We start from the raw sequence: 26,947 nt of genomic DNA, 5'->3' as shown, positions 1-26,947 counted from the left end.
ATGTTTTCAGCCGTACTCTCTGCGAAGACTGCCATGGTGGTGAGAAAAGCATAATTTGATTCATTAGAAGGGGGGAGGGATTGTTGCGAGTTGGGCTTGGAAATAATGTTTTAGGAGAATGAGCAGCTGTTGAGGTGCAAATAGAAAGATGAGTGGCGATATTGTAGGCCAGCCAGGTTATGAATATTGGCACTATGGGTTCTATTGATTGATTTTTGGATAATGTGTGGTCTGAGGTAGTTCTAATTTTGTTTGTCAAGTAAGAACACATTCAAATAAGAAAACATTGAAGAATCCCGGATTTGTGCTTAAAATGTTCATATTGCATGAATGGTTTCAGCACAGATTTGTGTGTACGCGGTCTGTTTTTCTGTGAATGAGGGCCAATGAGAGGACGATGAGAGAATGAGCAGGCTCTCAGGATCTCATTGGCTACATCTCTCTTGTCCATCTTCAGACAGTGGTGGACGAGTGGTTGGACAGCTATAAGCAGGACCGAGAGGAGGGGCTGCGGGTGCTCATCAACTTCATCGTGATGTGCTGCGGGTGTCAAGGTCAGTTGGAGTCTGAGAGGCAGGGGTTGAAGTTTCAACAGTTCTTCTAACGTGATCTCAGTATAAGTATTGAATGGGATGCCACTAAATCTAAAAACTCACCATGCACCTTGATTCGTTGTGAGCCTTTAGATCGGCTATTTTCTCTGAATGTTCACCCCAAAATATGGACACTAGGATTCATGTGGTAAAAGGACCATATCCATATGCATACACTAACCTCTAGCCATTGGTTGATCAACTAATCAACCAATGGGTAATCCAACTTTGAGCTTTATGTCAGCTTTACGTTTTGTTAAAATTGCATTATTGCGTTTTAACCCATTCAGGAATCAGGATGGGAACTCTTTGGGGTTCTTGTTGCTATGTACAATATATAGCAACAATCGGCCTCAGTATTAAATGGGACATATATTGATTTGAAAAGTCTAGCCAGAAATAGAAAGTTTAAATTACATTTTTATTTATTCAAAATCTATCAAAAGGCAGTATGTTTTGTAAAATGCTTGGCAGTACTGGCTCACTAAACAAGCAATTCCATCGGTGTGATCCTTTCAAATAAAGTAACTATCCCGCTAGGATGGAAAGACATGCAGCAAAGGTTGTCATGAACAGGACTCGAACAGGTCAAAGCCTATATGTGGCATGCGCCTGGACCACTTGGCCAGCGGGCGCCCCTCTTTTGCTGTTTTTACAATCGGTGGTTGTTTTTCAATAACATTAATTGAAACATTTCAATTTTTGTGCGTTTTAGGTGTATTGTATTCTAATCTGCTCAGGATCGGATAAGAATTCTCTGCCCTTTATACTGTATTTACGTGAAATAGGCATTCCTCTTTCTTTCAAAACAAATTTCACCGCTTCGGTAAATCATTTTTTGATTAGTAAACTGCCGATTACTACAGTAGAACAATACTGTAGATAATGGGCTGGTGTTTTACAATTATAGCAAATTAGTATGTGTGCAGATGAAAACAATTGAATTCCATTTCAGCTGAATGAATATATTTTGTGTTTTTGTCCAGTTGTTGTAACCAAAAGGATGTTAGACAACATGGACAACACCACTATCATCAGCAGACTGACCAAAGACTTCAAGGAGGTGAGACATGTGGTGTTCTTTCCAAGTCCTGAGTTTGAATCTCTCTTTGTATTTTTTATTTTTCTTATCTCTGCCAGGCTGCCGTGTCAGGAGACAGATTTTATTTTCTGTCCTATGTGTCTGTCCGTAGATAATTTCGCAAACTGCTGGTCCGATCTGTTTCACATTTTGCATGCAAGGGCACTGCAGGCTTTACATTTTGGCTTATAACTCTTCAACCATAGGTCATACAATAACATTTCTCTTCACCTGGTTTCCTTGGATCATCATGATTTAACTTTTTACGTATGCCAGATTATGAAAAGTTCTGTATGTCTGATTTAATATTCTATATCAACTGGCTATAAATTTTACAAAAAATGTCAGTCATGAAACAGTGTTGAATTGCCACTAAATTGTAATCACACAATGACGGACCTCTAAACAACGCAGAGCCAAACACCATTTCACTTGGACCCATAGGGGTGCCACAAATGCGGCATTCACAACTTTACAGCAAAAAACTAATTTGTACCCTGTATTACAATGTGGTCACATTTGAATTGATTAACTGTCTTGCGTTATTGCATCATTATTGTTATTAATTTAAGATAAACAGCATTTCTCCCACCTCTGCTGATTCCCAGGTCTCCGGGAATTACCCTCTGTGCTCCACAGAAGCCAAGTGGAAGCGATTCAACGAGAACCTGTGTGAGTTTGTCGGGGTTCTGGTGCGCTCGTGTGAGAACAGTCTGCTGTATGACGATAACCTGTTCTCCGTTCTGCTGCCGCTGCTCACTAGCCTGTCTGACTCACAGGTCCGAGCCTTCAGACACACCAGCACACTGCTGGGTGAGTTGGCAACGCACACTCAACCACACGCAAACACATGGCTTGCCTTAAGTTGGAATTAGGAGTATATATTATCTGTGTATGTGCGTGTGCGTGTGTGTGTTTGTGTGTGTGCGCGTGTCTGTGCGCGTGTCAGCCATGAAGCTGATGACGGGTATAGTGGATGCATCTGTGAAGGTGTCCGCTCGACTGCAGACCACCACTCGGCATTACGAAATCGAGATCACCAAGCCAGTCCAGCACCAGGAGTTCGCCAGACTGGAAGACCTACAGAACGCTATCACCCAGGTGTTACGTGCACGCATACACACACACACACGCACGCACGCACACACACACACATTCATACACACACACACACACACACACACACACACACACACACACACACACACACACACACACACACACACACAAACAGACACCGACATCATTATTTTCCTTTACTTACACTTTTAACATAAGCCTACATTTCTCATACATATGAGGACATCTCATTATTTGTGTGTGTGTGTGTTTGTGTTGCAGTTGAGAGAGAACCGCGAGGAGCTGACGGTCATGACAAACAGCACTTTCAGTGGTGTGTTTGTCCACCGGTACAGGGACATAGTGCCAGAGATCAGGGCCATCTGCATCCAGGAACTGGGCACCTGGGTAACGCACAACCCAGGGTGCTTCCTCAATGACCAATACCTCAAATACGTTGGGTGGATCCTATTTGACAAGGTGACCCCCCCCCACACACACACACACACACACACACACACACACACACACACACACATGCACGCACAAACACACAGACACAGACACAGACACACACACACACACACACACACACACACACACACACACACCAATTTGGACACACACATTAACACACACAAATAATTAAAAAGCCTTCCCAAGACTGCTCACACTGTGTGTGTGTGTGTGTGTGTGTGTGTGTGTGTGTGTGTGTGTGTGTGTGTGTGTGTGTGTGTGTGTGTGTGTGTGCGTGTGTGTGTGCATGTGTGTGCGTGCGTGGTGTTGTTGTTTGTCCCTCCAGGAAGGCTCAGTGCGTCTTCAGTGTGTGCGCGTGCTTCAGGGTTTGTACCAGGAGAAGGATTTCATTGGACGCCTGGAGATGTTCACCAGCAGATTCAAAGTCAGTAATACTCCTTGATTTCTATACCTTTTCTCAATACCATTCCTTTCCTCAATGATGTCAGCAAACCATTTGCTGTATGTGGGAGCTTTGGGAGCACACTGGGGATTGTCATTCTTAAAATTAGAAGGTGACCTTCGGTCCAATATAGTGCAGACAGTGGTTTTCAAACAAATGGGTGTCTGCATGAGTGTACTGTACATGGTCAAAGACAGATAAAATGAATTACCGGTACTCACCTAATGCCCCGCAGGTTCCATGTTTAATTAGCGTAATTCCAAAGTGTGTACATTGACGGATGGATGGTTTTCATATCGTAAATATATGAACTTTGGCTAAAAGCTTGTGTTGAATCCACATGGGTTTTTGTTTACTTGGTTAGACTAGTACTCCGAATGGCTTGTCATGGCAGCTTGGTTATAACCGAAACATACTTCCTCAATCCTCTTCCTCTTGATTCGATTAATTGTGCAGCAGTACCGCTGGGGGTCCACGGACCCCACTTTGAGAACCACTGCTTTACATCTATGCATGTGTATGTCTGTGCCATGCACACTTGTGTGCAAATGGACTCACAGGTATTGTGTGTGTGTATGCGCGTGTGTGTTTCTGTGTGTGTGTGTGTGTGTGTGTGTGTGCGCGCGCGCACGTGCGTGCAGGAGAGAATTCTGAGCATGGCGCTAGACAAGGAGTTGGACGTGGCTGTTGAGACCATGAAGCTGCTGTTGCTCATCTATCAGTGAGTCTGCTCAATGCATGTGTTACTCAGCACTGGTGTAGGAACTCAAAAGCCGGAAGTAAAAAAAAGAAGAACTAGATTAAACGACGGAAATAAAACTGGGACAAACATGTACTGTAGTGTACTTTAGCTTTTTATGATAAAAGATGCTGGAATTTAGCTTATGGAATATAACTCTTCTGATGTGTTTGTGATTGTTTGTTTTGTCTGGTTTGTAGGCAGACAGAGGGAGGCCTGACAGACACAGACTGTGATCACTTGTATCATGTGGTGTTTGCCAGCAACAGAGGACTGGCTGCTAGTGCTGGTACTATCGTCTACAACATGTACGCTAATGTCCCTCCATTTTATATCCACTACAGTACCCACAGCCTGGCTACAAAAGAGATGCACATAAGCATCTCTTTTGTTTCCCTAGCCTAGCATGTGCATCAAAACTCAAATTGTACACACAGTCACACCAAGAGAGAGAGAGAATATTAGCAATTCTAATAGTACAAATGTAGTTAATCTACCACACTTTATTCTATTTTTGCATAGTTGTAAGTCATCTGCAACATGCAGCATATCACAAATAAAGTCCACAAAATCTACAACACATTAAAATGTTACTTTCTAGTTTGAATTCATCCGCAGTGTGTGTGTGTGTGCGTGTGTGTGTGTGTGTGTGTGTGTGTGTGTGTGTGTGTGTGTGTGTGTGTTTGTCAGATGGAAACGGAAGGCTGCTGTAGAGCTGCAACGTGCTGACCAAGATGACACCAAGGTCTTTTTTCAGTTCCTGGTGACCTTCTACGTGCAGTCTGGGGTAATTCCTCTGTCCTCTTTCCTCTTCATCCATGCTTCTCTCTGTCGTTCTCACACCGCTCAAACTCTTCCCTGACTCATGATGCTTAAAGTCGACAGTTTCTAAGTTGCTCGATTCATAATTTAGATATTTGATATTCAATTAAGCTGCCCTGCCCCCATCATATACAAACTCATTGTAACTTCAACCTCCATTTTGGGAAGTTGTACTATACAACGTAGTTTCGGGAGAAGAGACCTCCTTCCGCTTGACCTTAACCACAACCACTCCTCCCTCATTATCAACAACTCCTCCCTCCTCATCAACTCACCCGAACCACTCCTCCCTCATTATCAACAACTCCTCCCTCCTCATCAACTCACCTGCCTTTCATTATCACCCAGCCAATCCCTGGCGCAATCACCACAGCATAAATACACCTGCGATCTCTCAACCAAGTTGTTTGTTCTGCTCCACGACAGACCAAACATGGGTTGTGAGTACTGCACTTGTAGATCGGCCATTTTCACTATTCTTCAAAATCGCCATCACTTTATTCCTTGCTAGGAACTGTTATTTAACAGCTTATCAAATCATTGTTGTGTGCTTGCAGACCAGCTACTTCTGCTTCATTGTCCACACTATGCTTGATGAGTATGAGTTTAATTATTTTATCAAGTGCCACTAACACTTGTCATGTTCCAGTCTAACTACTGTAGTATCATGCTTTCAGTAGTTCCAATCTTACACACGTTTCCTCGAAACGTTCGTAATTTTACTAAAGCTTTTGTACAAGTGTTCAAGTGCTCCAGCCATTTTCTAAACACCTCAAACAGTTCTCTCTGAACGCCTCCTTTCTAAACGCCTCTGATGAAAAGCTCTTCTGAACAACACCTCCAGCCATCGCTACCATACAGGGGAGTCAACTCTATTACAACACTTTGATACTGTTTCAGTCAGTATGACATTCTTGCATCTAACGGTTCAACCAATTGTTTTGTGCCATAACATCCCAGCTCATCTGCAGCTTGAGCTTCACTCTGACTCCTCCTTCTACCTCACCGGTCATCGGAGTCCAGCCACTCAGCCGAGGTCCAGGCAGACCTGTCTCCCGGCCCTTCTCATCCCAGACTCGAGTGGCCCACTCACATGGACCTCACACACGACACGTGTGCCACCATGCTTCCCCCCCCCCCCCCCTCCTCCCTCCCCCCCCCTCCCTTGGATCGGCTCCGTGCTCCTCGATCGTTCGCCCTCCTCCCCCTCCCTTCCCCCCTCCTACCTCCCCCCTCCCTCCCTAACGAGCATGCTGGTGGGTGTGGCCCCGCCCACCCTGGCCACGCCTCCCTCCAACTCAGCCCACCAGCCTCCTCCTGCTTCTCAGCAGCACCAAGAGGTCAGCAAGTGCCTCCTTCCTCTCCCCCTCAAGTCCGACGCCGCGCATCCCAGGACCACGCCATCTCCCCTTCCCCCCCCAGCCCCCCCGCCGTGGTCTCTCTCGACAACCAGCCTGCAAACACTCCCCATCCGCTTCCTCATCAGCGTTGCCAAGCGGGCGTACGCCCCTCACCTCCCCGTCTCCTCCCCCTGCCTGCCAGGCTCACGGAGACCGCCACCCCCCCCCCCCCCTTCCCCCCCACCTGCCAAGGCAAGCCCCTCCCGTTGTCAGGCTCGCCACTCTCCCACCCAGAGCCCACCCGGCGCCAGGCTCGACACCGCTCACCCCCCTCCTGCCGACCTGGAGCCCCCACGGTGCCAGGCTCGCCACCGCTTGCCCCTCCCTCCTCCTCCCGCCCATCCCGAGCCCACCCAGCGCCAGGCTCGTCGCCGCGGACAGGCTCGCTGCCGCTCACCACTCTCTCACCTGGAGCCCACCCAGCGCCAGGCCCGCCGACCTGGAGCCCACCCAGTGCCAGGCCCGCCGACCTGGAGCCCCCACGGCGCCAGGCCTGCCGCCGCTCGCCTCCCTTCCCTCCCCCCCTCCCGCCGACCTGGAGCCCGCCTCCTTCCCCCCCCCTCCCACCGACCTGGAGCCCCCACGGCGCCAGGCTCTCCACTGCTCGCCCCTCCCTCCTCCCCCCGCCCACCCCGAGCCCACCCAGCGTCAGGCTCGCCGCTGCTCACCTCTCCTCCTCCTCGCCGTACAGCACTCCACTATGCTCAGGCCGCCCCTCCACCTTCCGCCCACACCCCCCCTCGCCCCAGACGCCAACAACTCTGGTCATCTCCCACATTCTCTTTGGCCTCAGCCCCACCAAGTGTCTCACAGGGAACGCCACTCCCCCCCGACACCTGCTCAGGCAGCCCCCCCCCAAATCACCTCCACGTGCAAGCCGTCCCCCCCCCAGTAGACCGGCACAGTGCTCCCCCTCCCTGGACTCCGCACAGCGTGCCCCCCTCCCTGGACTCTGCTCAGCGTGCCCCCCTCCCTGGATCGGCACACCGTGCCCCCCTCCCTGGATCATCAAAGCGTGCCCCCCTCCCTGGATCGGCACACCGTGCCCCCCTCCCTCCCTGGATCAGCACACCGTGCCCCCCCTCCCTCCCTGGATCAGCACACCGTGCCCCCCTCCCTCCCTGGATCGGCACACCGTGCCCCCCTCCCTCCCTGGATCGGCACACTGTGCCCCCCTCCCTGGACTCTGCACAGTGCGCCCCCTCCCTGGACTCTGCACAGTGCGCCCCCCTCCCTGGACTCTGCAAAGTGCGCCCCCCTCCCTGGACTCTGCACAGTCCGCCCCCCCTCCCCGGATCGGCACACCATGCCCCCCCCGGATCGGCACACCGTGCTCCCCCCCCCCCCCCCCCCCGGATCGGCACACCGTGCCCCCCCCCCCCCCCCCCCCGGATCGGCACACCATGTCGGAAAGGCACAACGTGCCCCCCTCCCTGGACTCGGCACAGCGTGCCCCCTCCACCCTCCCTGGACTCGGCACAGCGTGCCCCCTCCACCCTCCCTGGACTCGGCACAGCGTGCCCCCTCCACACTCCTTGGACCCGGGAAAATGACCCCCCTCTTCCCACACCTCGCCCACAGTCCACACCCCCGGATCTCCACAGCGTGCAGCCTCCCACCCTCGGAACCCGCCCCCTTCTCCCTCAGACCGGCACACCCCCCCCCCCCCCCCCCCCCTTACACAGCGTGCCTCCTCCCTCCGGCACATCATGTCTCCGCCCCTTCCACTCGGCTCAGCGTGCACGCCTCCTCCCCCAGCGGACTGCGTGCCTCCCCACCCTCCAGATCCACCATTCTCTGCCTTTGGATAGGCATAGCGTGCCCCCGCCTCCCTCGGTCCGGTGCATCCTCCTCCCGACGCCATGCATATCCATCCTCTCCACCCTCGGATGACCACATCATGCCTCCGGACAGTCGCCGGTCTAAGTGAGAGGTATTCCTTTCCAACGTCCCAACCGGAAGATGGCGTTGCTCGTTGCTTCGCTGGCCTACTCCGTTCCAGACGCAGCCCCGCCCACCCAGGGCACACGTTCCACGACTCCGCCAACCAGCCCCCTCCTGCTTTACAGCTGCAGCAACAGACACGAGCCCGGCCCACTTCCCCTTCCCCCCCTCCCTCACACACACGCCGGCCGGCGCACGCACCGTCTGCTTCCCTTCCTCCCCCTCCTCCCTCCCTCCTCCTCCCCCCACAAGCACGCTGGCAGGTGCAATGCAATGCACCACGCAGGCGGGCGCGTAATACGCCCCGCAGGTGGTCGCGGCAATGCACCTCGTCCACTTCCAACCTCCCCCAAGCACGCTGGCAGGTGTGGCAATGCGCCACGCAGGCGGGCGCGTAATACGCCCCGCAGGCGGCGGTCGCGGCGACGCACCTCGCCCACTTCCAACCTCCCCCCCCCCCCCCCCCCCCCCGAGCACGCTGGCAGGTGCGGCAATGCGTCACGCAGGCGGGCGCGTAATACGCCCCGCAGGCGGTCGCGGCGACGCACCTCGCCCACTTCCAACCTCCCTTCCCTCCCACACACTCCCGGCCCAGTCCAAAGCCAAGCACGTCAGGACCATGCCATCTCTCCTGTATACTGTAGACCGTATACAATTCCACAACAACAATCCCCGATGACAAGCAGCACCGCCGGGCCCATGAGTTCAAAACACCTTGACCCCTCCGCACATCAAACGTACTCCGCGAGACTTACCCAATAGTCTTCGCCATGCTTTTTTGGGGCCACGATTCGACACAAAGAAGCATCCCAATTCTCTAGGCCAACTCAAGATCATACTCCCCCCGATAGACTCTTCTCATTGCCCACATCCATCCTACTCGTTCCACTCCTACCAAACCATCAACGGATGCACTCATCCATCATTCATCGGTCCCGAACAACTCTCCCCCCAGTCTACCCGAATCCATCCTCCGCCACATCCCCACATGACGTTCCTCAACACTGCAACTCAAGACCATCTCCTCACAGAGACTGGCTTCGCCACCCCAGTCAAATCTTGACTCCTACGTCACTCCTACTCTGGCACTCGTCCCGCATTGGTGTCATTCCTACCACACCACATGAGCCCAACTCAAGACCATCTCCGCACAGAGACTGGTTTCGCCACTCCTGGCTCCACCCCAGCCAAATCTCGACTCCTACATCTGGGCACTCGTTTTGCATCGGTGTCATTCCTACCACACCACACGAGCCCTTCAGATCATCCCGCACCCCCGGTCGATGGTCATCCCAAACCTACCACAATCACATCAGTAGCAACATCCACATCGCCCATCCCCATCCAGGATGACCGTAACGTGCCGCATCATCTTCAGCCTGTCCGCCCCGGAAGGGGGTCCCCTCTCTTGCGATCCTTCCCGAGGTTTCTTCCTCTTTCCTCAACCTAACCTAGAGGGAGTTTTTCCTCGCCCAATTGAGGGTCTAAGGACAGGGCGGATCATGCGACACGTTGCCCTAGCTTCAAGACCTTCGGTCTCTACCTCCCAGCCATTCACACCCGTGGGCCAGCTCTTTTGGGGGCAGTGACGGAGCAGAGACGACCAGCCGCTCATTCCGAGTATAGAGCAAAGATGACCGTCAGCTCCAGAGACTACGCCCCCACCCTGAGTCTCGCCCTACCTTGGGTTCCTCACTCCACTCCATGCATTCATCTCATTCTGTTTCAATAAACTGTTAATCTTGAGCGAAGGTGTGGTCTCTTACTAAGTGAAGGGAAGTTGTACTATACAACGTAGTTTCGGGAGAAGAGACCTCCTTCCGCTTGACCTTAACCACAACCACTCCTCCCTCATTATCAACAACTCCTCCCTCCTCATCAACTCACCCGAACCACTCCTCCCTCATTATCAACAACTCCTCCCTCCTCATCAACTCACCTGCCTTTCATTATCACCCAGCCAATCCCTGGCGCAATCACCACAGCATAAATACACCTGCGATCTCTCAACCAAGTTGTTTGTTCTGCTCCACGACAGACCAAACATGGGTTGTGAGTACTGCACTTGTAGATCGGCCATTTTCACTATTCTTCAAAATCGCCATCCTCCTCCACCCCAACCTCCTCCTTCCGCCTTGATTCTCTAGGAATCCAGGGGGGGCAGTGACGGAGCAGAGACGACCAGCCGCTCATTCCGAGTATAGAGCAAAGATGACCGTCAGCTCCAGAGACTACGCCCCCACCCTGAGTCTCGCCCTACCTTGGGTTCCTCACTCCACTCCATGCATTCATCTCATTCTGTTTCAATAAACTGTTAATCTTGAGCGAAGGTGTGGTCTCTTACTAAGTGAAAACCATGATAGATTAATCGAAAACACCGTCCTTTTTTCTGGTGACTGATACTGCCCTCCTAATACATAAGGTGACCGTGTTTCTATCATTACTTTTTTCATTTGTTTGGGGTAAAAAAGCCACCGCTCATCTGCTGAAGGATTTAGTTGAGGAAAAGGATCTGTGCACAATCAATAGATTTATTGCAAGCTCATGGGAGTTGTAGTCCTATCAGTGAACTACAAGGCACCCAAAAAAGACACAAGTCTCCACTGAGACAGGAGAAAACATCACGGAAAACATTACAATTATTTACAAATGGAGAAGAAAAACACTATCTTTTGGAGAAAATGAAAAAAATCGATAAACACAGACATCTCATGTATTATGAAGGCACCAGAAAAATGGATGGGTGTTTCCAATTAATCTAACATGAATGGTTGAAGCTACAATGGGTTTGTATAGTAAGGGGCAGCTAAAATAAATATAAAATATCTAAATACTGAATCGAGCAACTTTAAAACTGTCTGGGGTAGACGTTGAGTACGTTTATTTGAAAAGTGAAATATCCACATAGTGCCCAGACAACGAACGGACAATTGGAGTTGGACCTTCATGGGACGTTAGTGTTTTATACTGTATGTATAATGATTTGGTTTGGTGTTCAGGAGCTCATCTCTCCCTCTCCTTCCTCTTCCAGTTTCATGAGCATGGATCTTACCTTGTGGACAGTCTGTGGAACGCCCCTGAGCTCAGGGACTGGAACACCATGACCTCCCTGCTACTGCAGGAATCTGGTACTGATACATACACAAACATCCTCTCAGAGTGGACAAAAAAAGATCCATTCTATCCACCCCTTCCCTCTTCTCCCAATACTAGATTTTAGATGTACAGTTATTCTGATTATCTGTCTGTGTGTGCCAGGTCTTCAGTATGAAGAGGAGGGTGCTCTGATAGAGCTCATGATATGTGCTATCAGACAGGCAGCTGAGGCTAAACCCCCTGCAGGGAGAGATGTGGGCAAGAAGGTGGACACACACACACACACACGCACACGCACGCACGCACACACACACACACACACACACATTCTGTGTTTTCCTCACTGGCCTATACAATACTGTTCTGTTCTGTGTATCTGTTACTCTACCTTGTACATCTGTTGTCATGTTACCATTGTGTCGCTCTGTTTGTGTGTGTGTGTGTGTGTGTGTGCGTGCACGTGTGCGTGTGCGTGCGCGAATGTGTGTGCGTGTGTGTGCGAGTGTGTGTTTGTTTTCAGGTCTTAAGCAAGAAGGATCAGCAAAGCCAAGCTCGAGACAGGATGCGCATCACCAACCATTTCATCCCTGTCCTGCCACAGCTGCTGGCCAAGGTACCCAGGAGAGAGTGGAGGTATCTGGGTGGCATGGGGCTAGAGCACCCGCCCACCACAGCAGAGTTGATTCCTCCACGTTACCCCAGTAAACACAGCTGTCAGTGTTTGCTGTCAGGGGATTCATATAGTACATTGCACACTTTCAGGATGTAGATAATACCTCAATGTGTACATCCAACAATTAAGCCCAAACCACACCAATGATTCGCCATGCAAGGCCTTGCAACCAGTAGTTGCATGCAACCATTATCCCCGATGACAGTTGCAAGGAGTTGCATTGGTGTGACATGTCCTTAAAACTGTTACATTTCGAAGGAGTTTAGACTATTTGCATTGGTCTGGTTTGAGCCTTACAGTAGTACAGTACATGTTCTATAATTTCTTTATTATAGTGCCAATTTATTTAATCATAACAAGTTGTCTCAAGACACTTAACATATTGAGTAGAGACCTGACATTGTTTAACCACTTTCAACCTGGTGTTTTCAAATGTTTAAAAAAATAGTGAAAATGGCACATTGTGAGCTTGTAAATTTCAGAAATGTTTTAATGTAAAATAGAGGCCGGGTGAAGGGGTGGGGGGGTGATCTTTAACTAACTATGGGGGCTACACTAATCCTTTCCTTTACCTCTGTGCTCCAGTATTCTGCAGACACTACGTATGTGAGCCGCATCCTGGATGTCCCTCTCTACTTTGACCTGGAGACCTACAGCTCCAATGGAAAACTAGACAAGGTTGGCAGACAGGAAGTCACCCAGTTTACCCAGAAGTTTCTTGGTGACACAGTTTGGCTTAACTTGACCAGGCAGCTATATTCACATTTCCTCTCTATCCCTTCTCTCTCTCTCTCTCTCTCTCTCTCTGTGTGAGCAGTACCTGGATCTGCTGCTGGAGCAGATGTGTGACATAGTGATGAAGCACACAGAGGCCAGTGTGCTGGAGGCGTGCGCCTGTCTGTTCATCTCCCTGTGCTCGGAGCAATACACTTTCTATGCTCGCTCCAAAACAGCCATCAGCCGTCTGCTGGACATCCTGACAGACCACTTTAACCCCTTAGTCAGCAATGTGCTGGAGGTACATACACACACACACACACGCACGCACATGCACACACTATCCTTGGCCCACCACCACCAGAGACTCACTGTCTTAGACCTCAACAAGGCTCAGTTGGCTGCACATGGTCATGCATGTTGTGTAAACGGTGAAGGTGACTGTGTGTTTTAGGGAACTGCTGATGAAGATGACCTGTATGGTGCTGCCACAGCTTTGACCAAGATTGCTGCTCTCAGCAGGTAAATCAAAACAGTGAGTGCAAGTGCATGTGTGCATCCAAGTATATGTCACTCGGTGTGTGTTATAATTCTCGGCGTGTGTGTGTGTGTGTGTGTGTGTGTGTGTGTGTGTGTGTGTGTGTGTGTGTGTGTGCGCGTGCGTGCGTGATGTTTCAGATCATTTGATATAACTGGGTTACAGCTCTTGGAGCCCTGTCTTCAGCTGCTGAAGAAGGGTGTGAAGTCCGCAGACATGATCAAGCAGGTGTGTGTTTTCACACACGTTGAACTCAGCCACCATTCGCATACATTTTGAGTGATTGGACGTACAACCACTTGAACCCCATCCCATATTCTATGGCCAACATTAGCCAAAAATTGCCGATTTTCAAGCACACAACGCAGACTATCTTTGGCAAAGATATTCGTGAAGATGGACAAAAGCTCTCCGAGTAGAGATCCAACTCAGGTGCAGTTTACTAAGTAGAGGGTTTAAGTAGTTCAAAAACTGAAAACAAATTGCTATCAGTTTAGAACAAATTCATAAAACGTTAACCACTACAATTATACATAACGGGGGTTAGACGATGCATGAAATACATGCTATTATCATATTTCGACCATGGTCGAGATCATGGATTTCACAATGCCACAACAAACAAACAAACAAACAAACAAACAAACATAAACTTAAACAGCAGTGGTTAAGACAGATCCTGACTAAGATTTTCTCCTCCATATGATTCCAGCTGATGGTTCCAGCTCTGCATACTGCTGCCTCCCACCTGTTCTGGACCAAGGGGCAAGTGTTGGACAGTTCCTCTCCTGCCATGGTAACCACATACGCAAAGAGCAAAGGACAACCTTAAAATGACTTGATGCAGCAAAATTATTCAGAAGCCAAATGTTTGCACAGTGAAATATACTACTTTCACTGTTTTTGTTCATTGACTGGAGAATAAGAACTGAAGCTCTTATTCTCTTGAGTTGTTGTGGGGCAATGTATGGAAGTAATGGTGTCCAATCTGCACACTGGAAAAGGGTGATGTCTCATGCTCACATTGAGAACTCAATTAAGATAAGTCCATTTTCCAAAAGAAAACACCATCAGGTGATTGCCGTTCACCTGCCCCAATTTACAGCTTGTATATCGCCCAATTTCAATTGGTAATTCAATTTATTGTATCTTTCTATTTAAAATGTCTCCCAAATGTAGTTGTTGTGCCAATTGAAATTTAAATGTGTGAATGTTTTGGAATGTCCAAAATAGGGACACCAGTTGTCAGTGGTTAAGCTGTGTTTTTTTAATTTTTATAAAGTATATTTTTTGGGTTTTTTTTTATTTTATTTTTTTAAGACAAACAGACATTATACAACAAGAACATAAAAACAAATAAAAGAAAAGAAAAGAAAAACAAAAACAGCTCAGGCACAACACTATTATAAATAAAAAGATTGAATATACAAAGACATGACAAGGACAATGAACCATAATGACAAGTGGCTTTTGAATTTTGATAGACTCCAAATCAGGAAATACAGTACATCTATTAACAAGGCAGACAACAGTTATCATAGGCACAAAGTAACTAAGGTTGGTACGGAAAACCTCCAAGTATCGTGGCAGACAGTGTGGTTCCAATATGATTCAAATAAGGGTCCCAAATTTTGTAGAAAGTGTCCAATTTAGAATGCAGCATGCAAGTAATGTATTCACAAGGAATACAGTCCATTATAATGTTATGCCATGATTTCTTTGATGGAGCAACATCCTTGATCCAAAACAAAAGAATATTTTTTCTAGCAGCAAACGTTAATAAGTTGAACAACCTCTTATGTTTGTCATCAATGACATGATCATCCGGGAGACCAAGTAAAAGACACAACGGATCTAAATCGATCGAGACACCAAAAATAACAGAGAGTTCTGACACAATGTCATACCAATAGTTCTGAAGCTTCACACAGGACCAAAGACAGTGAACATAATTACCAATCTCTGTCTTGCACTTAAAGCAAAATGTGGACGCACTGACATCAGAGCAGGAGTTATATGTATACGATGTAATATTCTGAACTGGATGGATTTAGTTCGGTTACAAACTGAAATCTGTTTCGCATAGGCCCACATATTTGCCCAGCCCTCATCATGAATAGAGACATCCTGATCTTTTTCCCAGGACTGCTTAGTGGTCTGAGAGGATATAGATGAGTGGGAATTCAATACGTCACAGAAAATTGAAATTTGTTTCTTAGATAATTTCAAAGAGAGGGCTATTTCTACCTGTGAAGCGGAACTATTGGCTAAAAGTGAAGTGTCCTCAGTAATAAAATGTCTAATTTGTAAAGGTTAAGCTGTGTTAATCAGTCACAACAATCGACCAACTCCTTCTCTCTTCCAGATGGAGCAAGTGAGCAAGGCGGTGAAGTCTTTCTACAAAGTGTCTGAGAAATGTCTGTTCTCCAACCAGGCGGAGATCAGAGACAAGGTCAGATCTTCACTATAGAATCAAATCCGATTTACTTTTGGCCAGTTCAAATGTTAGCCCAAATTAGGGGGCTTGCCAGTATATCACCAGATGATGATCATCCCTGGTTCATTTCCAATTGTGTGTGTCCTTCTGTTTCTCTGTCCCATTTCCTGTCACTGTCTCTTTTCCATTCTAAGTAAAAACTGCAACAACAAAGAAAGACAGTAGTAGGCTGTAAGAGTGACTGATGTGTATGCCTACTCTCTCTGTGTGTGTGTGTGTGTGTGTGTGTGTGTGTGTGTGTGTGTGTGTGTGTGTGTGTGTGTGTGTGTGTGTGTGTGTGTGTGTGTGCGTGCGTGCGTGCGTGCGCACTGTCCTCTCCAGGCCTTTGAACTGCTGTGTGACATATTGCTGCTGTACAGACCTCAAGACCTCAAGATGATGAGCCCTCAAACCCTCCAAATTGAAATGTCTGGCTTCCTCGTCGATTTCATCTTCACCAATCCCGAAGACGACGAGTTTGCTGGTGCGCCCACGCGTAATAGAGCACAGAACGTGACTCGCTCAATCAATCAATCAATCAATCAATCAATCAATCAATCAATCAATCAATCCGTTTACTGCTTTGTTCTTTCTTCTCTTGATGATGTGTTCAATCTGGAAACAAAACCAAATGGTTTTGTTTCCAGATTGAACACATCATTTACTTTTAACTTTTGTACTCTCAACCTGTGGGTCTGAGAGTACATTATGTACAATTGAAGGCCTTTTTTAACATCTCAAGAAAAAAAGAAATAAAATAAAAAGAAAGACCATTAGTGCATGCATCAAAGGTAATCAACCAAACTAAACTGTAAATACTGGTGAAACATTGTCCAAATTGTCAAATGATAAAAGAAAGAGCTAGGCAAATTTGTGAAAGTAGATCTGCTTATTTTCACTATATTTATGTGGAATCAAGTCAAACTAAATGTAGTGCCTCAACTTCTACATTTCCAAGTCAGGGTTGGGGGTCCCAGTTCAAATGTGATTATTTTGGGGGGGTCCTGGCCTGAAAAGGTTGAGAATATACAGTATCTATGTACTGTAGTACGTACTGGTATATTATAAGTATAGGTGGTTCATTATCTCTCTACTTCATTATTTTTCTGGACACTTATATTACACATCGAACAAGTGAATCGGAAAGGCCCCAAAGGATGGAGTACATCCTATTCTTGCTTGACATGGAAGCACAGCATAGCTATGAATGAACCTCTTATCTTTTGCTTTGACCATCTCTCTCTCCATCTTTTCCTCCTTCAGGTGACTATGCTAGTATGCTTACAACTGCAGTATGGTTCACCGCTAATATTGACCAGTGTTGACTCATACTTTGTTTGTTTAGTTTGTTTAGTTTGAGACAGTCTGTCTTCCCTACCCAGATGAGACGGAGGAATTGAAGCTAGCCGCTGTCCAACGGAAACGCAACCAGCTGGCTGGCTACTGCAAACTGATAATCTTCGGAGTGCTGGACCTCAAGGCTGCCACAGATGTCTTCAAGTATTATGACAAGGTGGAGAAAATGCAAACAACTGATATGTTCTGTGCTACATGAGTCTCCTTCCATATCTCTGCTGTCCGGAGGAAACCTCATAACTCCAAAATGTTCATTTTTCAGGAAAATGAACGTTTTTAAGAAAATGAATAAAACCTTATATTTTTAAAACGATTCAATACTGCCCCATCAAAGTTGGTGTTGTGACTTTAGATATTGTCAATTACTTGCATGAGAAGGAGAGAGGTGGTGGAGAAATAAAAAAATGGGTTCAAGGCAATCTTTTGAGATCATTGAAGAACATGGATCGATGTATGGTTATAAACTAAATGTATCAAATCACTTAATTATGAACCAAATAAAGAAATTAGTAATAGGTATAACTTAAATTGGACAGCTAAATCAATAAAATATTTGGGACTTTTGGAGTATCATACCACTTGTGAAGTGGTTCAAGTGAACCTACTACAGAGGTTGCTGCATCTTTTCTTGTCATTACCACTTTTACCAGAATCACAGTTTTCAACATGGGATAAATTGATTAACAGGTTTGTCTGGGCGGGGGCTAGACCCAGGGTGAGACTCAAGACCTAAAAGAAGGTTATATATAATAAGCAACACAACAAAAATAATCCCAGTCAATAAACTAGTATAGCAGTGTACCAGGTAAAATAAAGCCAGGATTATGTCTGCTTTACAAATTGTGAGCTTGTCGGTATTTAGTTGATTGCTTCCTTCCAGGAATGTAGAAATGTGGAAAGCCCTACATGGCCAAGATGACAGAGGATGGTGTCTGGGAAATTAATAATGACTAACTTCCTTTCCTGCTTTCCTTCTCTACTGTAGTGCTATAATAACTTTGGTGACATCATCAAGCTGGTTCTAAACAAGAGCAAGCTCATCGATCCAGTCGAGAGTGCCAAGACCGTGTGTCTCTGCCTGCAGCAGGTGTGTGTGTGTGTGTGTGTGTGTGTGTGTGTGTGTGTGTGTGTGTGTGTGTGTGTGTGTGTGTGTGTGTGTGTGTGTGTGTGTGTGTGTGTGTGTGTGTGTGTGTGTGTGTGTGTGTGTGTGTGTGTGTGTGTGTGTGTGTGTGTGTTTATAAAATACCAAGTATTATATTGCCAAGTATGAGGTTCCCACATGGAACATTGTGTATTGACAAGTGACAACACAACCTTAGACAATACAGGACCACTTTTGAGTATAAAGTAGGTGGGGTTTCACTGTAAAAAAACAAACAAAAACACTTGTGTGAAGTGAGGGGCCCTCTTATTATCATACATCATCATACATCACATTCCGTGCTCAAACAATCAAATCATCACATTCCATGGTACAAACACACACTAAGCTGTGCATAGGAGGGCTCTAAAATAATAGCGCACATCCTCTTCTTCTTGGTGCAAAAACAGAACCATGATAAACAACGCGGGATCTCGCAACTCACTTTTGAATGCTCAAAATGTCTATTTACGACAAACGGCAGATACGACGTTTTGACCCTTTCGGCCTTTTTCCAAGTATAAACAAGAAACGGGAAATTACATCTTTATATATACAAAGATCACACCCGTGTGAAGTGAGGGGCGGTCTTATTATCGTACATCATCTCATTCCGGCCAATCAGAATTTACACGAACGTTCAAAATTGTCCATTCATTATAAATGGGATTTAATGTTTGTGTAGTACGTACTGGTATATTATGTAAAGTATAGGTGGTTCATTAGCTCTCTACTTCATTATTTTTCTGGACACTTATATTACATATCGAACAAGTGAATCGGAAAGGACAAAGTTTGTGCACATAAATAAAGTTGTGTGTGTGTGTGTGTGTGTGTGTGTGTGTGTGTGTGTGTGTGTGTGTGTGTGTGTGTGTGTGTGTGTGTGCGTGCGTGCGTGTGTTTTCAGCTATTCACAGAGCTGGGCCCTACTGAGAACACAGGGAGGGGGTTTGAAGAGATCACAGGATTGGCCAGGAAGCACGCCATGAGCTTGGGTGTCAACCTGCAACGCATCCAAGAGCCACTGCAGGCCCTGCACAAGTTAGTCCCTCCACCTCCTTGTTTTGCATTTAGCTGATGATGTTCTCCACAACCACATAAACCATTGCACCCTTATATAGGGTATGTGTATGCATAAAGTGAGTGTCAAATCGAGTGGAAAATGAGTTTAACGTCACTTTCACTAGTAAGAAACCACACCACTGTTCAAGATTAGGAGTATTTATTGCACAAGTGAGATGTGGGTGTAATGATGAGGAGCCCGGGGAGGGCGAGACTCAGGGTGGGGGCGTAGTCTCGGGAGCGTGACGACCGACCTGCTCTGCCCGGGAGCGGTCGGTCGCCTCTGCTCGGATGCTGCCCCCCCCCCGGGCGCTCCTAGGAGAAGGAGAGAGAGAGAGAAGTGTTAGCAGGGCGATGCTGAGGATGGAGGGGGTTAGTTGAGGAGGGGGGGGGGGGGGGGATTTGACAGCACGAGGCGGTATCAAACGGGTAAGGAACAATATGAGATGTGTATTTATGCTGTGGGGAATGTTACGTGATTGGCCGTGGGGACACAGGTGAACTTGACGAGGAGATAGGGGATGGGAGTGATTAGGTTGAGCAGTGGGTGGTATCTACTCCTGAATCTACGTTGAACACAACTACATTAAGGCAATTATATAGGACTTTTCTGTTTGAATGTATGGGCTGTCGAGGCACTCGGTAGGTGTTCCCGCATAACTTCCGGGTGTGATCACGATGTCACACGCATGCCTTGTATTCTGGGGAAAATATTAAGCGGGAGTAGCAGATCGACAAGCTCACAAGGCGCATCGACGTGACACATTGTGACTATGTAGATCGGTTACTTATTTTGGGTGAAGAGGTTTGTTTTAATGAACTAATTTCAACAAAAAAAAGTTCCAGCATGTGTCTCCACAGTAAGCTGAATTATAAAAAGTGGGAATGGAGTTTCTAGGTGAATATTTGACGTGCCAATATCTGCCATTGAGCCCCATTATACATTTTTCAAATTTGAAAGCACTATATTTCTAAAACTATGAAACATTTTTTCAGGCAAACATGTCCACCGTAAGATGAACCTAAATAGGTGTGAATGAGGTTTATAGGTGTAAGTATTAGGGCTGTCAGAACGAATTTCATAATATGAAAGAAATTCGAATATTAAAAAAAATATATATATTCGAAAGCTAAAATTGCCATTCGAATGGAGCTTTTATAATTTATTAATTCTATTTAATATTTTTATTTTGTTTTATGTTATTTTATCCGCTCACTAAATGTATTGAGTAACGCATCTACCGCTGTGAAATCTCCCCGGCCGCTTCCACTGCATGTGAAAAGGTGCACGCCGGTCACGTCGCAGAAGAGGTCATTGATTGGCTAAAGTAGGGCCAGATTTCAGGGTAAGCCAATCAGAGACAGTCTACAGGGTGGGCGGGCTTACTGGCAGTAGCACATTTAATCACAGACACACAAACCCTTGTAACACATACATGGATAGTAGTATACTACGCAGACAGAAATCTCCGGTAGAACGAAAATCATAATACAGTCTCACGACGCAACTTTATTGCACATCTGTGCTTGCCTTTCATCCACGCTTCTATAGCCTTTTAAATCTCATTTCCCATCCACGGGCACAAGCAAAGTGATATCAGCATCTTCCACCCGATCTGTGGTGTTTCTGACGAGGGTAGCAATTAGTTAGCATGGGAGCTAACTCTGGTCCATATCGTTAGAAGCCAAGGAGTCCTCCTTAATAACACACTCGATGCTGCGTTTACACGGGCAGACACAGACGAATGCTAATATCATTTGGAGCAGGCCGAGCAGCTACTGTACACGTCTGTTTGCATCAACATGTTGCTGGCTTCACAATGAATGATAGATTTTATCGTTGCCTCTCCCCGTGCACGGGCAGAGGCAACGATAAAATCCTGACCATTAAACATGTTTAATGGTCAGGATTTCACTGTCCACAGCATGCAGACCTGTCAAAACTATGCACTTCCCAAAACTCACAAGACATGCCAGCCACGTGTATTATTATAGGCTAAATATGAGCTAAAATAAACAATGTAAATATTCGAATATTTTCGAAAATTACAAATAATTAAGCAATGAAATTCGAATTGGATTATAGAGGTGAACTGACAGCCCTAGTAAGTATGTAGAAATATTAGCATGCCAAAGTTTGTGCTATTGCCATTGAGAATGCATTGGGCGTTTAAGTTAAATAACTCAGAAACTACAAAACATTTCAAAGTAAAAAGTTCCAGCATCAAAGATGGGAAAAAGCCAAATAGATAATGACAGAAAAGCCAGAGGCTTGTTTCCATTGTGATTCATAAACAGGACAACAAACGATAGACAAAGTTATGTTATGTTTAATTTTTTGTAATAATGTTGTTACTCAAAGGCAAATATAATGTGTGCCACAAATGCAAAACGAACTACTGGTATGCTGAAAGTAACTAGCTTCTATCAAAAAGTGCATGAGTTTCTAAAAAATGGAAGCTTAACCGCTGTACTGTACTGTACTGTGTGTGTGTGTGTGTGTGTGTGTGTGTGTGTGTGTGTGTGTGTGTGTGTGTGTGTGTGTGTGTGTGTGTGTGTGTGTGTGTGTGTGTGTGTGTGTGTGTGTGTGTGTGTGTGTGTGTGTGTGTGTGTGTGTGTGTGTGTGTGTGTGTGTGTGTGTGTGTGTGTGTGTGTGCGCGCGTGTGTGTGTGTGTACTTCAGACAGGGTATACACTTTGCGTTCCATGACATACAGGAGGTGGAAGGGGGGACCCAGCCCACAAATCTGCTGTTTCTGGAGATCCTCAGTGAATTCAGCTTTAAAGTTCTCCGCCAGAACCGAACCCATATGTGAGGAGACACACTCAACATGCACACTCCTTTACCTGCTGCTGTTAGAAGTCTGCTGTCCCGAGCATGAATAGTTTTGAAAAAGGGCATACACAAGTTGATATCGTCGTTGAGGCACTACAAGTCCAGTGTACTGTATATTGACAGGATTACAAATAAAGCACCAGTCTGTTAAATGCACAATAAATAATAAACGTCCGGCCTGGGCCATGGCTCAGTGGTCCAGGCACCATGGCTGGTAATCCAGTCTGGCAGTGTGCCGCGGGTTCGGCTCCCTCTCCCGACAGCCCTTACTGCATGTCTTCCCCCCATCTCCTGTCAGCCTACTGTCTGTCCCCCCATAAAAAATATAAAAATAAATGCGAAAGCCAAAAAAAACGTCCCTTTTCCGTCATTCCATTCGTGGCAAAGTGCTATGGTAACTACTTATAACAGAATTGAACTAAGAGTTTTTTGTATGTTTTTTCACTTCATTTTAACAGAATTGCCATCCTTAACGCCGAGTGCTCCAAGGCTGCCCTCTCCTGGCCATCTGTCAGAATGTACCATCGTTCCTTGAACACCTGTAAATCCAGCCCTATGCACTTGCAGCCAAAACGCAGGAGGCCCACCAGCCCATGTGAGAACGAGACACATCATTTGTCATAATAATGTTTTTATGGGATCATGTACGTATAATTACAGGAGTCATTGTATTGGCATTTTATCCCCAAGAACCCAATGCTCCAGGGTGCATGTGTTTGGTCCGACGTACCAACAGGCCCTCATTTATCAACCGTGCGTACGCCAAAATATGGGTGCACGCCGAAATTACCATTTCCGGCAAAGCTTGAAATTGAACTTGACAAGTTCAAAACCCACGTCTGCTCGGCAGCTGGTGTACGCTTTGTCCTTGGCTGTTTTTCTTTCGTACACAAGCGGAGCAGCATTGTCTGAACTGCTGACACGCTGTCACAGGCATCTAAACATATTTCTAAAACGGGTAGTCCCAATACTTCATTCTGATTGGCTGGTTACCATCACGTGACCGGTGTAAATTTCACCGATAACCCACTCCTTCAATCACTTTGTATCATCTTGCAGCCTTGTAGCTGAACTGGGGAAGGAGAGCGCTTGATTGATTTACAAACACATGCCGTGCGGGCGTCTAAGCACCCCCCGGCTCATAATGACTGTGAATGTGTGGCTCCAGGCAGCCCCGTAAAAACATCAAGCGCTATTCTCCCGTCACATAGCCTACTTGCCGAGCACAACAAGGAAGTTATGTGGCTCGCTCTGGTAGCGCAAAGCGTAGCTATTTTTGTGAATTCAATAGTTTTATTAGGTTACTATGGTACATATGTTTGTAACCGTTTTAGAAAAGCAATAAGCCACTCGAGGCCCCAGCTTACCGGGGTAGAAGACTTACACTGGCTGCGGGGTAGAACGCCTACGCCCCCAGCCAGTGTAAAATACCCGGTAACCTGAGACCTCTCGTGGCTTATTGCTTAAGTTTTCACTCCTAAAATGTTAATATAAAACGGTATGTGTATGTGAAAAAAAAGAGAGATTTCCAACTTTACAAGTAATTGATTTGGCTTGATTTCATAGGGCGTGCCAGATATATTTCAGCCGTCACATTTATTAACGTCAGAACGAAATTAAGGAAGGATCAGCTGTTTGCGATCACTTTATAAATGCCGTGGCGACGTGGGTGTACTACGAAACCTGCACTCGAATCTGTGGCAGATTTTACACTCGATTGATAAATGAGGGCCTAACAGTCCGACAGGTATTAGTCTGACATCCTACCCAAAACCCAAATCCTAAGACTAACCTCAGAGGAAGCCACGGGTTGATTTTAACCTTCCACAGCTTAGTTTTAACCTGCCGCGCATGTCGGGAGCAACGTGTGTGTTTTAACACGGGGATGGGCTAGTTGTAACCGTTCACGCTTGTCGGCAGCACCAGTGTTGTTGGACTAATGCCTGTCGGACTGTTAGTATGTCTAACCAACGTATGCACTCCGTGCTCCAGGGCCAGCCCTTGGGTCAGAGAGCAGTATCCCATTCCCGAGCATGGTGAAATCGACTTTGCTCAATGGGTCAGAGGGTGGCGCTCCCAGTAGCCCATTGCCGAGCAACCTTGGACGTCCAGCCTTCAGCTCCACCGTGCTCCGTGCGGAGCCAACAAAGCTCTTGGATGAAGACGGACACATCTCTGAAACGGGCTCTGAAGAAGACTTCTCTGAGGGGTATGTTTTGTTTTTTAACAGTGTAACAGCAGTGTGATTTTCAAACTTTAATTATTTTGTAGTTTCTGAGTTATTTAACTTAAACGCCCAATGCATTCTCAATGGCAATAGCACAAACTTAGGCATGCTACTAGTCCTACATACTTAAACCTACCAACCCCATTCTAGCCTACTTAGGTTCATCTTACGGTGGACATGTTTGCCTGAAAAGGAATCTTTGAAATGTGTCATAGTTTTAGAAATATAGTGCTTTCAAATTTGAGACTTTTAACATGGGGCTCAATGGCAGATTTTAGCTCGTCAAAAAATCACTTTCACCTAGAAACTCCATTCACACTTTTAATTATTCAGCTTACTGTGGAGACACATGCTGGAACTTTTTTACTTTGAAATGTTTTGTAGTTTCTGAGTTATTTAACTTAAACGCCCAATGCATTCTCTATGGCAATAGCACAAACTTTGGCATGCTACTAGTCCTACATACTTAAACCTACCAACCCCATTCTAGCCTACTTAGGTTCATCTTACGGTGGACATGTTTACCTGAAAAGGAATCTTTGAAAGGTGTCATAGTTTTAGAAATATAGTGCTTTCAAATTTGAGACATTTAACATGGGGCTCAATGGCAGACCTCGTGTTCAATCCATAGACTGTAAAAAATATGGACAAAGCGTTCCGCGGGTCTAACATGAACGTAAAATGAAGCCTGTCAGTCCTTGCAATGGAAGTCGCCATCTTTCTAGATCCGTTTGGGCCCAGCTGGACCATTGGCTGATAATTTTCCAAAAAGAATATTATGACATTAGAAATGAGACTTTAAACTAGTGACTGGAAGCAAAAAGTATTCATGACCATGTTTATTAAGGTAATACAGTCTAGGTGAAGTTGTGCCCAAATACATGGACTTCTATGGGGCTATGGGCTTTTTTGAGCCCAATGACAGCGCCACAACAGGCCATTATATGAACTTTCATTTCCTTAGTGGCTTCACAAAATATCTGTCTGACTACAACGGCCTCTCCCTTTCTGTTGTCGTCCACAATTTTGCACCACAGAATGGCAGACCTCCCTCACTAACAACGGCCTCTCGCTTTGCAGTCACTATTAAATTATTTGTTATTAGAAACTATAATGTGTATTCATGTTGTTTTTTAGGTCCTTGATGCACAAAGTGAATACCCAGAGTCTACAACATGACTCTGACCTCAGCAATCTGGACTCCCACATGCTCACAATGTAAGAGGGGGCATTAGCCTGTGTTATAAACGATCTCTTATCAGTTTTCAATTATTGTCATTCCAACATTTTTAATATTTCCAAATATATCTGTCATTTTGGACAATAATTGTTCAGATTTATAGCTTGCTACGATTTCTTTGCTAATTGATAACATATCGTGCTACCTATCCCCTCCGAAAGGAGCAACAACTTCACACAGGGTCAACGTGTTTACTCAAATCTCCGGCCATTCGCAACCTAAAATAACATAACTAAGTACTTTATAGTACTTTTATTATGATTTCATACATACATTTAAACACATGAGCTTAGCTCTTTAGATTGGGTTAGTTGGTATCAAACCTTTGATTAGGCTTTGATTAGGTAAAAAATCACACACGTGTGAACTGAGTGGTGCAATCAACGCTGAGATTCATACTCAGCCGAACAATAATTCTTCATATTGCGATAAATTAATAAATCTACCTGGAAATGGACTGTATCGCCGCACTCGGTGGTCAGCAAGCGATCGATGCCAGATTTGTGTTTTGCTTTCCAGCCTGTCTCTGATTGATGAAGATGAAGAGGAACCTACAATTGAGGACTTTGACGATTGGGAAGAAGGGCAAGCTACAATAATTGAGGACATCAATTCAACAATCAACTCTGACTGTGGACATACGGTAATGCGTGTCTGTGTAAATATATACTTGTGTATATGCTGCATATTTCTCCTAATAATTAGGCTGGGTAGATGCAGAGGACAAATTTCACATATATCTGCAAATGTAGAGTGACAAAAAATACCCCAAAGGAGTGGGGAAACCAGCTCAAAGGTCTTCGGATAGAATGTCCGCCCCTGCTTTATACAACTAATACTTCCTCTTTGGTCTGCAGCAATCCACTTCCACTTATCAACCCTCCACCAGGTCCAGCTTCCTTGAGGACCTGTTCTAGCGATTGTCCTGAAGAACCTGGGACGTCCCGCAGTGAGGGCCCTGGAGTCTCAGGAGCCTCTGGGAGACTTCAAGAAAATGTTAACAATGTTGATATCAGTTATATATCTAAT

The 26,947-nt window shown here is 46.2% G+C and overlaps 1 protein-coding gene across 1 annotated transcript; it reads left to right on the top strand.

Moving 5' to 3' along the window:
* On the top strand, positions 1-26,947 carry LOC308314944 (cohesin subunit SA-1-like; the record flags this gene model as incomplete). The annotated part of the gene is made up of 29 exons (XM_080762768.1): positions 1-39; positions 458-554; positions 1,580-1,656; positions 2,283-2,487; positions 2,624-2,775; positions 3,016-3,213; positions 3,536-3,634; positions 4,294-4,373; positions 4,592-4,699; positions 5,082-5,178; positions 11,589-11,685; positions 11,816-11,919; positions 12,174-12,266; positions 12,912-13,004; positions 13,144-13,344; positions 13,498-13,565; positions 13,722-13,809; positions 14,294-14,377; positions 15,947-16,033; positions 16,400-16,541; positions 17,440-17,570; positions 18,399-18,500; positions 19,462-19,595; positions 22,299-22,427; positions 22,910-23,046; positions 24,444-24,660; positions 25,816-25,896; positions 26,438-26,561; positions 26,776-26,947. 29 exons carry the CDS (start codon positions 1-3, stop codon positions 26,833-26,835), a joined length of 3,324 nt encoding a protein of 1,107 aa, XP_080618894.1. The 3' UTR covers positions 26,836-26,947.

This window comes from Protomyctophum bolini (genome assembly GCF_963924005.1).
Source record: "Protomyctophum bolini genome assembly, chromosome: 5".
Taxonomy (NCBI): Eukaryota; Metazoa; Chordata; class Actinopteri; order Myctophiformes; family Myctophidae; genus Protomyctophum; species Protomyctophum bolini.
This window is presented reverse-complemented; position numbering and strand designations above follow the sequence as displayed.